At 37.2% G+C, this 14937-nt stretch overlaps 1 protein-coding gene across 8 annotated transcripts in view; it reads right to left on the minus strand.

The window, feature by feature from the left end:
• The window catches only part of UNC79 (unc-79 homolog, NALCN channel complex subunit), a 329268-nt gene that overhangs the window by 233977 nt on the left and 80354 nt on the right, over positions 1–14937 (minus strand). For all 8 annotated transcript variants that reach the window (XM_058292338.2, XM_058292349.2, XM_058292334.1 and 5 more), the window contains exon 2: positions 5239–5359. In XM_058292338.2, coding sequence (XP_058148321.1) covers positions 5239–5359 — 121 coding nt within the window. The remainder of the gene's footprint in view (positions 1–5238; positions 5360–14937) is intronic.

Genomic DNA, 14937 nt, shown 5'->3' on the forward strand with positions numbered 1-14937 from the left:
CCGTAAGAACTCATCTCTAATTCTTTCTTTTCATTTCTTTCCAAGAACCTGAATTTTGAAAGCAAGAAGTTCTTCTGAACGTGAAAATTATACAAAATACAAAGGGAACCATTATTTCCTACAGGATCTAAAAGGCAAATGTATAAAGTAATGAGAAATCAGTGCTTTGGTACTCATAATGTGTAAACATGTAATTTGAGACAAGAACTACATAAGGTTGGGGAGCTGGAGAAGAACAGGAACATAGTTTATGTATGATATTGAAGTTAAGTTGGGATCAAAGCAAATCAGATTGTTACTGACTTAGGATGTTAAATTTAAGCCCTATAGTAAATAATAAAGAAAATATGGGAGAATATGAAAGTTTATATAGAGACATAAATTAGAGTACCGGTTACTAGGGGAAGGGGGCAGGGGAACTGGAGAGCCAATGCAAAATGGATGTAGAATTTCTGTTGGGGAGATGAGAAAGTTTTAGCTGGTGAAGTTACCCCAACATTGTGAATATGAGCAATGCCACTGAATGGTATTTGGGAGTGGATGAGATGAGAAAAGTTATGTTGCACGTATATTCCCACTATTAAAAAAAAAAAAAGGAAAAGAAAGAGCAACTAAAGAGACAACAACAGTAAAAGGCAAATATGTGAGCTTGAATGGGATCTAGTAAGGGAGGAGAGAAGCTCAAAAGGACATTATTGGCAAGGCACTGAACTCCAGAGCCATCTGCCATGACCATAGGACCTAAGGGTCTCCATAGCCTTCAGGAACCCCACTACCTGGGGATTGTATCTACTTTGGCTTTCTCTGAGATCCTGCTGAGATGTGCATAAGTGAGACCCCTCTGATGACCTCCCGACTCATTTTGAAGTCTCTTAGCCATATAAACTCATTTGTCTTTACCATTTCCGCTTTTTATTCAAGGTCTTTTTCTAGTTGCATCACCATTTGATGCTTGGTAGTAATCCCTTGGTGCCTGGGAGGGTCATAACCCGGGAGTCATGTTCCACACTGGGGGGAAGGCAATGCATTTACATGCTGAGTTTGGCTTAGAGAGTGGCCACATTTGAGCAAGATGGAGGCTCTCAGGAAGTAACTCTTAGGCACCCTGCTGCTCTAGGCCCAGTTGAAATTTCAAGTACACAGGCTCATAGGCATAGTCATCAATATCAAGGGCCCATCATTGGACCATCCTTCTTCATTGGTTTTGCCCTTGTATTTGGGGTATTGTTGCTGCTCCACTGGGGAGTGCAATAGAATTTCCCAGAATGGGAACTCAGCACTCCCTCAGTTGTCATGTGAAATTCTACCCACAATGTCAATATCCAACAAACATCTGAATGTATCTATATACCCTACATGCATGCCCTGGAGAACTCCCTCCCACTCATGCATCCCCCACAAATGACACCCCAAACCTATGCTCCTCCCCTGCCATAGTTGAAACCCTCGGTATCCAAAACTTCTTCAAAAATGAAGCCTAATATATTGCCAAATTCAATTAATAGGAAAATGAAAGAGTAATGATAGGTGCCTTGCCAGTGGGCCCTATTTTGGAATTTGTGCTCCTGAGTGTGATGGGGTTGGACTCAGATGTGACCTCTCTACACATGCCTCTTCTGTCACTTTTACTGAACCTGTGGTTGGCACTGGGGTTGGTGTATGCCCAGGAGACTTGAATCTCTGGGCTGTCCATGTGCCAGCTGGGCCCTGAGCCTCAGAAGAGTTGCCCGGTTCATTGGACTTACCCAGATCAGCTAACAAAGAGGTGAGGATGGTCAACCACCACACCACACCAAGGGAGTCTACAACTGCAAGCAGGAGAGTCCCATCCATCAGCCATGTGGGATCTAAGCCCCCTCTCAATTTAGAGGTGAAGTGGACATCACCATCCCAGATTCCTCAGGATGGAGGAAGAAAATATGGATTAGAGTGGACTTGCTGGTACACCACTATAGAATAATTGTTACTCTAGCAATGGAAGAAAGTGTATCACTGATGTGGAGACAATGGCCATGGGAGTTGCTGAAGGCAGGGAGAGGGAAAAAGAGGTGTGAATACGGGGGCATTTTCAAGGCTTGGAGTTGTTGTGAATGATATTGCAGGGACAGATGCAGGACATTATATATCCTGCCATAACCCACTGAATGGAATGGATATGTAAAGTATAATCCATGCTGTGTAGCAGTGCTCCAAAATGTATTCCTCGAATGCAATGAATGTTCCACACTAATGAAAGAAGTTGTTGATGGGGAACGAGTGGGGAGTGTGGGGAGTGGAGTCTGTGGGAACCTCTTATATTTTTTAATGTAACATTTTGTATGATCTATGTATCTTTAAAAAATAAAAATAAAAAATAAAGTAGTTTAAAAAGGACATTATTGGGACATATGAAAAAATTGGAATATACACTGTTTGCTTACTATGCATACTAAAATGCTTGAACTTGATAATTGCACTTAAGGTGGATATATAAGTGAATATTCTTGTTCTTAGGAAATGTACATGGCATTACAAGGAGCATGACATATACAAGCTACAGTCACACGTTCAGAAAATGGATTGATAGATGGATTTTTAGATTAATGATTAGATAGAATAATAGGGGAAATGTGGAAAAATATTAAAATTGATGGATCTGGATATCTGGGCGATAGGGGTATTTTGCAATTCTCTGTAGGGAGATGAATTATTTTGTAACTGCCATGGAAATTTTAAAGTATTTCAAAATAAAATGTTTAAAATTGAATAATAAAAATACAAAAAATACAAAAAAATAAAAATACAAAGGGAACTATTTTGTTCTGTGTATAAAATCTTACTGTCAGTAATCTTGGATGCCAAATACCTGGCTCATGTTATTTGTCTTGAACTAAGAGCATAAATAAAATTATGCACAAATATGATTTTATGGATGTATATATCAACAGTGAAAGTGATTGCAACTTGGTCCAACATATAGGACATGGAAGTAGAGAAAAAGAAGAAAAAAGTGTATTTGGTTCAGTCCCACAGTTTAATACTGTTAGGTATTAAAGTCAACTCACACACGTTGCATATTCCTCAATGTTTTCTTCCTCTCTCTCTCTACATGTAATTTGTGTGTCTGTATGTGTGGGTGTGTAGCCTTCATTATAGGCTTTCAACTCTGCATTGACCCTTTATCCACAACTAACTGCTGAGTGGGAAATACAGCTAAACCCTCGGGAACTGAAATGCGATCCACATGATCTCACGTACAGCTTAACTTTCCAAAAGGCAGGAAACTTGGGGCTAAATATTGCCCTTCTTTTTCTAATCTCAAAGAGAGCTGAAACTACTGCATGGACTCATAATCAATGCCAAAATTCCCAATGGCCAAACTAAGCTTTTGCTAAAAATGCCCCTTGAATATGGTAAATAGTAGTATTAAAAAGAAGCAGTAGAACATAGTTGTTGAAAGCAAGTATTGTGAATTAGGACTAGCAGGGTAAAACCCTGGTTGCACCACTTATGAAATATGTAATTTTGAGCAACTCATTTACTCATTCTGTACCTTAGTTACATTATCTGTAAAGTGGGTACAATAGTACACTTACAGAATTATTAATATTATGAGGGATTAAATGAGATGATCCATGTAAAGTGCTTAGAACAGCACTTGACACATAGTAATTTACTTTATAATAATATTGCTATTAAAATGATAATTATTGCTAGTAATATCATTAGTAGTTGTTGTTGAAGTTGTCTCCCTTTGAAAATGAAATCAGTTCAAATGTACAGAATCTTCTTCATAGGTCCCTTGAAGAAACTACCTTAACACCAATTTCAGCATTAAAATGTGATCACCATGGCCATATTCCAATGATCTATTGCTCAAGAAAATGGAATCTTCATGTTGCAAACATGACTTCAGTATCCTAAATTTCTTAACTTTTTGACACAATAACTAAACCTAGACAGCAAGCTCAGAAGTGCCCACTTGGATATCACAGTTTCTCTGCAAATGGAATTCACAATCTGCTTCCCACTGAAAAGTGTTCCTCACTTTGAGAATTTTCAGAATTTGTGATAAAGGAGAAGCCTGACCTGAAGTACAAAAGAAGAACTCAAGAGATCAGAATTATATGCTCAGGTTTATAAACTTTTGTGATTATAATGATGAAAATTCGGCTCATTTTTCCAATGCAATTTGAAAGGAAAGAAAACATCTTTTCACAGGGTCCTAAACTTATTATGCAATTATGAAATTTATAAATATGATCATCAGAATCCTTTTAATATAGAATAAAGTCCATGAGAATTCTAAAGAAGAAAAGATAGTCCAAAGAATATCAAGAAAACTGAGGCAGCAGATCCACAGAAGGCTAGTAGCTGACTTGACCATGTGCAGCTTCTTTCTACAAAGCTTCAATCTGACTGTGGCAAAGTCTTAAACTTCTGGAAAAATCCAGCACCACTACAATCATTCCTGAATTTGTGTTCTTTTCCTAATAGCAGGAATGATACATGTTTCATGAATTTTTTGCTGTTGTATTGCTAAAAGAAAGAGTGGAGTTCAAGTCAACTTATGTCAGATTTGGAGTGAGAAGATCCTGGTAATGCAAGAGACCAAGGTAGGATTTCATGGAAAGTGAAGTGTCATTTCTTCAATGTTATTTCCAAGGCAATTGAGATATCACTTGAAAGACTTATCTTTTTCTGCTTTTCTGAATGAGAAATGAAGCAGCTAAGTCCCTTTTCTCTCTACTTTATGGTAAAAGCAGAAAAAGAAAAGAGCTCCCTTGTTTTTGTTTCCTTATCCTCTAAAGAGTTATGGAGATTTTTAAAAAAATTGTTCTTAAAAATATTACACTTCAGGAAATAAGAGAGACAAGTGATGAGCCTAAAATGCTACATAATTCTGATTTTCCTGAATACCAAAAGTATTTCCTGTTCTTGATTTTAAGCCACACACGTTCTCTTTTGACCACCATTCTATATTCATGCCAAACTTATAACTTTTATCATTTTATAAATCTCTTGAACATTTGTTCAACTGATTTAAGCAGGCAATAGCCATGCACACCATTATTTTCAGTGAGGTCTGTGATCCTATATGCTATATACACCCAGAGAACTGAGTCCAGACTCTTCTGGCAGAGCATTAGAAAATTTAAGATGCTTCAATACTTTCAGTTCAATACAAATTTAGGCCCCAATAAATTCAGCAGTACTACCTAATAACTCTTTCAAAGTAGAGGATATTTTAAAGCTTACCTTAACAAGGTCTGAGAAAAGTATTTCAGGGTGTTTGCAATATCTGTTCCTGAAGGTACAGGATAAATGTTGTGAAGAACCCGGTTATGATATTCTTGCAAGTACCGGATCTTGGAAGCAACTAGATAAAAGCAAAAAAAAACAAAAAAACAAAAAAAAAGAGAGAATTATCTTGTAATATGTATTAGGCATACAGTTATTTTTTCTAAAGATCAGATATTGGACTTTACTACTTATCTTATGGAAAATATGGAAAATTTTACTAGAATTCCATGGTAGAAATAATTACAAAAGACTTTTAATTTTTTATAATTGTATTCAGCCCACAAAATTATTTTTAGTTATCTAGTTTAATATCCTATTCGCAAAGAATCCATTACTTCTTTATCACTAAGGAAAGCAGTGCTCCAAATCACCTTATAATCACCCACACATTAACTTATTATAGCAAAGTATTAGTATATATATATATAACTCTGCCACCAGAGAATTATATTTAATATTGTTTAACTAAAACTGAAGGAGAAGTTTCAAAGATCTTTTTGCGACAGTCTAAAAATTTAAAAAAAAAAAAAAAAAAAGGAGTCCATTGCACAATGGCATCAGCTGAAGGCAACTTCTTTCAATAAGTGATCAAGAAAGTGTTTAAACTTATCCTTAAATTATGGGAGTATGCTAAGAGTAGAATAACTTAATGAATGTTAAATAAGAATACAACAATCGTGTGGTAATAAAAATATTAAAAATGAAGGTCACATTTCTTCCAAAGAATTTCATAAATTAGGAAACTTCCTAATAGCTTTCTGAGCTTGATTGCTCAGACTTCTCAGGATTCAGGAGGGTCTAAGTAGATTTATTTACCCTCCTAGACCTACCTGTAGTCACCAGCATTGTCCACATTCCTGACCTGACTTTTGACCTGGCTGTAGTGAATGGCCCAGTTCTAGTCATTCCTCTTTGCAAATCCCAAGAAGCCATGATGATCAACGTCTCTCTGGTCTCCTCTTCCACAGAGGTCTCAATACTGTCCACTGGTCCTTTCAATCTTTAAGGCTACCAAGAGAGCCTTTTAGGTGGTATGGCTCACTGTCAGCAGTTAACAGAAGACATATCAAGTCCTGGAGAAGCAAGGCCTTGCTGTTCCCAATGGAAATAAGCTCCTGGATGAATTCTAAGTGAAACGCTGTCTTAAGCAACTTAAATAAAGTCAAAATGCTTTTGAGAGGTGTGAGACATAGAATCACAAAACGTTGGAAATATCAGAACTAGAAGGACCTTAGAGACCTTTTCCCAAAACCACATCATTTAAAGACTGGGGATATGAGGCATACAGGTAATTAACGGCAGTACTAGGACTAGAACTTAGATCCCTTAACTCCCATTTCAGTGCTCTTGCCACTATGACATACTCTCAGAACACAATTCTGAAATGAATTTAATAAGAAGAAAGTGAAATTATATTCCATAACATCAAAGCAGTTAGTAATTTTCAGCTGTTATTAGGTAAATCATTGATTCTAAATCCCACATACACCATGTATCAGATTTCCCTTTTCTCCCTTTTACTACTTGCACTACTTCCAAAACACGTTTGGCATTTTCCCCAAAAATTAAAGCTAGATTGCAGATAATAATACCCAAGAAAGCAACAAGTTTATATCCATGGTCTCAAATAACTCAGCAGTGTTCCGTTGTAAGTAACTCTTTTCCTGAGATAAGGTAGAAATTAAGGATTGCTTTAAAATGTTTAAAGTACATCATCTATAAAACCCATTTTCTTTTCAATGTGTTTTTTTTTTTTTTAAAGATTTATTTATTTAATTTCCCCCCCTCCCCTGGTTGTCTGTTCTTGGTGTCTGTTTGCTGCGTCTTATTTCTTTGTCCGCTTCTGTTGTCGTCAGCGGCACGGGAAGTGTGGGCGGCGCCATTCCTGGGCAGGCTGCACTTTCTTTTCGCGCTGGGCGGCTTTCCTCACGTGCGCACTCCTTGCGCGTGGGGCTCCCCCATGCGGGGGACACCCTTGCGTGGCAAGGCACTCCTTGCGCGCATCAGTGCTGCGCATGGGCCAGCTCCACACGGGTCAAGGAGGCCCGGGGTTTGAACCGCGGACCTCCCATATGGTAGACGGACGCCCTAACCGCTGGGCCAAAGTCTGTTTCCCCATCTTTTCAATGTTTTTGATTGGCTACTCATCATTTTTTAAAAATCACATTACAAGGAACCCCTCATTAATACATAGTTACAGTTCCAAATATCTGAGATGTGTGCTAGGTCAACATATGCTTTCTGCCCATCCACCATCACAGTAAGCTTGCTTCCTGTGACTTTTCCCAAGTTTTACTATTCAGCAGATTTCGCAGAGTATTTCAGGAATACCATTAATCATTCCACACCTGAAAAAGGAGTCAATGAGATTGCAAGGTGTGGACAATAAGTTCAAATGAGGAGAAAAGTCATAGATCCCTCAACCCATTGGTTAGCTCATAATTCAAGAGCTATGAAATTGTCACTACAAAACAGTAACCAGTATTCAAAAAGGTTGTGTAATGAATGAATGAATGTTCTCTTTAGAGTTCATTTTGTTAAATACAGCAAGAGCTCCTTTCAAGTACCCAAACATTAAGAGAAAACAGACTAGACTCACTCCCTTCTTTGAAATAGTTTAATATTTTGCAAACTTTCACATTATATTGCCTTTGTTTACTTACCTCTTTATTTTTTTATACCAGGTTGTAAATTTCTTGAAGGCAGAAACTGTATCTTACTCGCCTCTCTCTCACAAGCCTAACAAACAGCCCAGGGATTAGTAAATACTTGAGATATTTCAGGTTAAATGAATAAATGAATTAATATTTTAATCATAGCAGTTATCACCTTTTTTTTATACATCTATACATCTGTCTCCTACACTAGATTGTGGGCTCTTAAAAGACACTCATCAGTGCCAGATGAGTGAAGGTGGGGAAAAAGGAAGAAAAAAAGGGGAAGAGAGAGAAAGAGAGTGGTAAGTAATCATAAAAGACAATTTATAGAACAGGTTGGAAGAAACGTTCAAACTACTTTGTGCATTGGTGAATGCAGCTACATCTAAGAAGGCATGATTTTACTTTCATGTTACCAACTTTTTGAGAACAACCAGAAAGGTCCTGATGTACAGTACTTTGAAATTGTGCTAAGGATGTGACTATAATCCATTTACATGTCACTCTGGTAGCACCCTCACGGCAGCACAGAGTTCTTGTTCTTTACTCCACCCATAGAGCTGAATATTGTTGCAGAAACTCAGTTAACTGGGTGGGCTGATAGGAACAAATGATCTCCAACCCCAACCAACCCTACGTTTCTCTAGTAAATTTCCACTCAATTCACTTACTGTTTCATCACTTCTCCAGGCTCCTCAAAACCCCCATGCCCACCTATTTCCTTTCACTTTAAGAAAACAGAAGTCTTCATACAGGAATTATTATAAGAGTATGAGTAAATGTTAAAAGTATGAGCTCTGAAATCAGCAGCTCTGGATAAAGTCTAGGCTCTCTCTTCTGGAGAGTTTCCTCATCTCTATATCGGGAATAATCATAATACAACCTTCAGGGTTGGATTTAAACAACATTACCTCACAGAGACCTTTGCTGACTTCCTAGTATAAACTGATTTCCTAGACCTCACCCCCATTTTTCCTGCCATTTCTTTTATAGTAAGTAGCACAGTTTGTAATTGTGTATTATTTGGATGGTGTTTACTATGCCTCCCAAGTAGACAGTAAGCTCCAAGAATTAGGTCTCTTGTTCAGACTGTAGATACCCAGTGTCTGGTGGGTACTGAATTTATTGAGTTCATCCTAGTAAAGATAAAAAAAAAAAAAAAAGCAGGGAGAGAGAGAGCAGTTTCATGCAGTGATTAAAACTTTGTTTCTTCATAAAAGTAACCAAGAGTGGCAAAGATAAGCTGTGATGACAATGAATAAAAGAGAGGGTCTAAGAAAGTGATGATAATTATCCAGGCATACACAAGTCTAATCTTTACTTCTTCTATTTCACCCCCCATCCTAGCCCCAGCATTTCTTATAAGCTTTGGTATATTTTGAGAAAAAAAGCCACAAAAGAAAAAATTCATTCATTTTAGGCATAGATATAAAACTACTTTAACAAAATTGGGATTATATAATACATAAATTTTAAATCTTTTTTCTTGAAATTATAAGCATTTTTTTATCACTAAAAATTTTTTAATAGCAACCCATTCTTATCTTTTAAAATTTAGTTATATATGATCAATATAACAAAAGTAAAAACTTTAGGTAAGCAGAATGAAGAAAATAAAAGTCATCTAAAGTCCCATTACTCAGAGACAACCATAATTAACATTATGGTGTATTATCCTTCTAGAAAACTTTATCTGCATAAATACACATTTACAAAAATGGGATTCTACTGTTTTTTATTTTGTAATCTGCTTTCTTCACTGTCTGTATCAGAAATTTATTTTTATACCATCACTTTAGTGGCTTTATAGATTTCCATTATGTCAGTAGATCATAATTTATTTCACCAATCCCCTATTTGTGAAGTTTTACTACTCTAATCATTGCTGCAAAAAGTTTCCTTTTAAATATGCGCACACATCTTTAATTACTTCCTTAGAATAAGTTTTTAGCCACGGAATTGCTGAGTCAAACAGGAAATACACATTTTAAGGCTTTTGATAATAATTGAGAAATTGCCATCCAGAAAGATAATACCTCTTTAAAGACCAGTTGTGTATATACCACTAAATGTGAATAGTAGCAATGTCTATTGAATGCCTACCATATATCAGATGTTCTAAATACATTAGTTTCATCCTCACAATAACTTTGCAAGGTGGTTATTATCATTGCCATTTAAAGTTGAATAAAGCAAAACTCAGAAGAGTAAGGATATGGCTAAAGGCACAAAGCTAGTAAGTGCTGGAACTGCTATTTTAACTGACTATAAACCATGATTTTCCACAGGGCCACATTTTTATGGGTATACCAAGAAATATTATACTTCCCCTATTGTTGTCATTTAGGTTGTTTTTAATAATTCATCAAGTAACATTGTAATAACACATGAGATACTGGACTAATATAATCTCTTTTTTTTTTTAGAAAACACAAAACGAAAACATGGTTAATTCACTAGCCCCACCCCTTTTTCCTTGCAAAATCAAATCCCTTTAATCCTTTAAGGCCCATCTTGAAAGTCATATCATTAGTGAAGACTTCTGACTCTAGACAATCTTAGTATCTCCTTTTTCTGTCTATTCAGAGCATTCATCTGTCTTGAAAAGTTTGGCATTTTATTATATAAATTTATCACTGAATTATAAATTGTCCTAGATCGTCCTAAATTAGTTTCATGTCTGCAAATCAAGTCTCTTAACAACGCTTCAAGACCCTTGAAGACAGAGCTAGCTCACATTTCATTTGCAACCCCTTAGAACTTGTCACAATGCTAGGTACATGGCAGATGGTTGGCAGTAACACAGTGGTTGAAATGAAGTGGAAGTGTAAAATGTCAACCATCTTATACTGCTATTAATATTCTCTAAATGAATTCTTTAAAATTTCTACTATCATTTGCACAAAGAAGTAATTTCCAGACAAAATTTGCTTGTATAGCACATAAGTAATGCAGTACACTTTTTTATGATTTACTTTCCTCCCATCTCTCATTCAAATATAGCTCCAAATAATTACCTTATTGGAAATATATTTAAAATATTTTTATAGCCTCTTAATTATCATTTCCAGTATTTACTCATTTTCTCTTTTCAAATAGGTTACTCCGATTTCGTTTATCTTGACTTGGACCCCAAACATACTGGGTAGGTATTGCATTACCAGTATCCTGCAGAGAGCTCTGGGATGGAGCGTGCATTCCCACCTACAGCTAGGTATGACCTCAAACAAATCATTTAATATCTCTCACTCTCTGGGGTTTTTGGTTTGCTTGTTTTGTTCTGTTTTTACTTCCACCATATTCTTTGCAAACTTCAGCTATTAGTATTGTAGATTTGATAGCATATATCATAACTTTACCTTATTTTTCATTGTTTTTTCTTCTACTATATAAAGTATGAGATTTATTGGATTTGCTGTCCTTGCTCCATTTTAAGGTACTCTTTTCTTTCCATTTTAGCCTTCCATTGAGAAATGACAGGCATAAACAAAGGGCATTTAGACATATGTCACTATCTGGATTGCTATAAATCGTCCCACAATACTTTAAGTAAATTGTCCCTGGTACCTTTTTATTTCTTCTCTTGATTACAGTATCATAAGGAATTCATACTTCCTTCTTAATCACCATTTGTCTTTATTCACTATTTTTGTGTCTCTCAAAGTATATTTATATCCAATAGATTCTACTTCATGGTCCTGCTGGTTCTATCTTAGAATTACCTCTAGAATCTACTCTCTTTCCATCCACAATGACATCAGCTTGATTCACTCCAACTCAGCCTCTTTCCTAGATTATTGCAGTTATCCCCAGATTGATTCCTTTATGATCCTTTTTCCACATGGATACCAGAGCAGTCTTTCTAAAATGCAAATCTTCCTCATTTCCTGCTGGTTAAAAATCAACACAATTAACTTAGCATGTAGAGTCCAGCATGAACAGATCTCAGCTCACTGGTCAAGCTTCATCTTCTGAATTTTTTCCATGTATACCACACTTCAGCAATGCAAATTGCAAAAACCCCAAATCACAATGTTCTTACCCTTCCATAACTTTGCACAATATTTTCTCTACAGGAATGCAATCCGTACTTCTCTGCCTGGCCAATTCCAAAGACTTCTTCAAAGCTGAGCTCTATTCATTTAATGTATAGATACTTAACCCTAACTTCACCACAAGCTGCATTAGATACCTCTCCTTGGTACTCTCCTACCACCACCCCGCACCCAGCACTAGCGTAGCATTTATCACAAAATGCTATAGTTATTAACTTACTTGCTGTCTCCTCCACTAGGCTATCAGATCCTTGAGATCAGATACAGTCTCTTATTTTTATATACCCAGAATTTCAGTAAGTGCCTGGTTCTAAATAAATGTTTGTTATGAATGAATGAACGAATGAATGAATGAATGAATTCACATATCACATGATTTGGTATAATAAAGTTATTTCAAATTTGATTTCCTTTCATGGACTAGTTTTGGACCTTGGATAAGACGCTGAAGTTTCCTTCCTACTTGTAGGAAGAACAATTTGTATCATAAGAACTATTTGTATCACTTTCTTTCAAAACCTCCAATTTCACTATTATCCATTTTGGTGTGTGGAGCTGGTCTGGCTGAAAGTTGACTGAAGAGCTGAAGAAGGGTTACGACTGTATGGATGGAACAAGAGCAAGGAGGATCTATCCAATAGTCAGAGGGACAGGCAAAGATCCTGCTCCCAGGGAACTGACGATGTGAGAAACCAGGCATGGCCTTCTGGTCATAGAATGATTTGTGTCCCACTCTCACCCTGATGAGCTCAAACAGTAGAGACAGAGTCAAGGAATAAAAACCTTCCTCATTCTCTGAGTTAGTCTTGAATGAAGATTAGAGCTATGTATCCCTGAGTCCAGGAATGTGGAACACTCTCAGAGAGACCCACCTCTGGGAAAGACCTTTTGAGAAGACCATTACAAAGTGGAGAATATACAGGATTTCACACAGCTAAAATGAGCCCCATTGCCTTCAGAATGAGTTAGGCTTCCTCGCTCTGTTCAATAAGGACCACAAGAACACCCAAGGCTGGCAAGTGCCCAGGCTACCCCAGGTGAGGACACGACTTGAATTCCTGATACTTGTAAAGAACTTAGGCTGAGGGGACTTTGGTTGCAGAATGATGTTATAGAAATTAGACCAGAATCTGGAGTCCTGTCTGATATCCACGAAAGCTAAAATTCAGGTTATTTGTGTCATTTCAGCCCACCACATTTAAAAGTCCTTAGGAGCAAACTAGCCTCTTTTCTAATCATTTTTTATTTTCACATGGAGTCCTTTGTTTGTATATGTGTGTGTTTGTTTACTTTGTTATGGAAGTTTTAAACACACACAAGTAGAGAGAAAAGTATAATGAAGTCGGTGTACCCATCACCCAATTTCAACAGTCATCATCTATCCCTTTCCACTTTTTTCTTGAGTATTTAAAGCAAATCCTATTCACATACCATTTAACTTATAAATACTTTAATCTCTAACCAACAAAAATATTTTTAACACATTTACTATTATCACACTTAACAAGACTATCACATAAATCCCTTATTATCAGGAACCAAACAAGAATTGTGAGAGGCTTTTTCTAAATTCCACATGCACCCCTGCTCATTTCCTTCCAGTGTGACAACTGGAACTCTCACTCACCAGGCTCCTGAGGAAGACATGAGAACACACCGAGTATGGGCTTTGTGGTCTCTTTATATCCATTTCTACCCATGCCTTCCAGCCTCTCCACACCTTTCATCATTTATTTCAGTATAAAACATATAATTTTCCGCAGCTACTACAAGCGTCACCTCAATCCTTTTCCTCACCCCCACCTGCAAAAATCAAAGCTTCTCAAAAAGAAAAAAATCCATTTTACAGATGGAAAATGGAGGAACCAAGAAGTCAAGAAACATGCCCAGAGTCATACAGAAAATGTGAGTCACAACCAACACTAAGACCCACGTGTCACCTAAATTCTGGTACTTCTTCTTACCAGCTATGAGAACTTGGGTAAAGTAATAAACTTCCCTGAGCCTCAATTTCCTCACCTACAAAAAGGGGTAGTGATATCTATCTCATAAGGCTGCTAAAAGGACTTTAAAATACTACATATAGGGAAGCAGACTTGGCCCAATGGATAGGGCATCTGCCTACCACATGGGAGGTCCAAGGTTCAAATCCTGGGCCTTCTTGACATGTGTGGAGCTGACCCATGCACAGTGCTAATGCGCGCAAGGATTGCCCTGCCACTCAGGGGAGTACCCCACATAGGGGAGCCCCACACGCAAGGAGTGCACCCCGTAAGGAGAGCCACCCAGCATGAAATAAAGTGCAGCCTACCCAAGAATAACACCGCACACACAGAGAGCTAACACAACAAGATGACACAACAAAAAGAAACACAGATTCCCAGTGCCACTGAAAAGGATAGAAGTGGTCACAGAAGAACACACAGTGAATGGACACAGAGAGCAGACAACTGGGGGGGGGGGGAGGGAGAAATAAGTAAAAATAAATCTTAAAAAAAAATACTACATATATAAACCACTTAGCACAATGACTGGCACATAGTAGATTATAAATTACTCTACTATAATTACACTGCCATAATTACCAATTACATATTAGTTCTTCTCTTTCCCCCTTGCCAGTTGTGGCAGTCTGAGATTATTTTATAAATCCCAAAAAGAGAAAAATTATGTTTTTAAACTAATCTACTCCTCTGGGTGTGATACCCTTTGATAGCATTGAATTCAGTTGAGAGGTCTTTGATTAGCTTACTTGATAAAATCAAATTAGGGCTTTTGATTGGACTATGTCAGTGAGACATGACTCGGGTTGAGTGTCTGCCCCCTTGCTGGATCAGATAAAAGGACTCATACAGACAGACACAGAAAAAAAGAGAACTGCCATGCTTGTTCTGCCATGTGAAAGAAAAGACTCGTTTTGCCCACAGCTGAGCTGTGAGAAG

This window comes from Dasypus novemcinctus, chromosome 3, assembly GCF_030445035.2.
Source record: "Dasypus novemcinctus isolate mDasNov1 chromosome 3, mDasNov1.1.hap2, whole genome shotgun sequence".
Taxonomy (NCBI): Eukaryota; Metazoa; Chordata; class Mammalia; order Cingulata; family Dasypodidae; genus Dasypus; species Dasypus novemcinctus.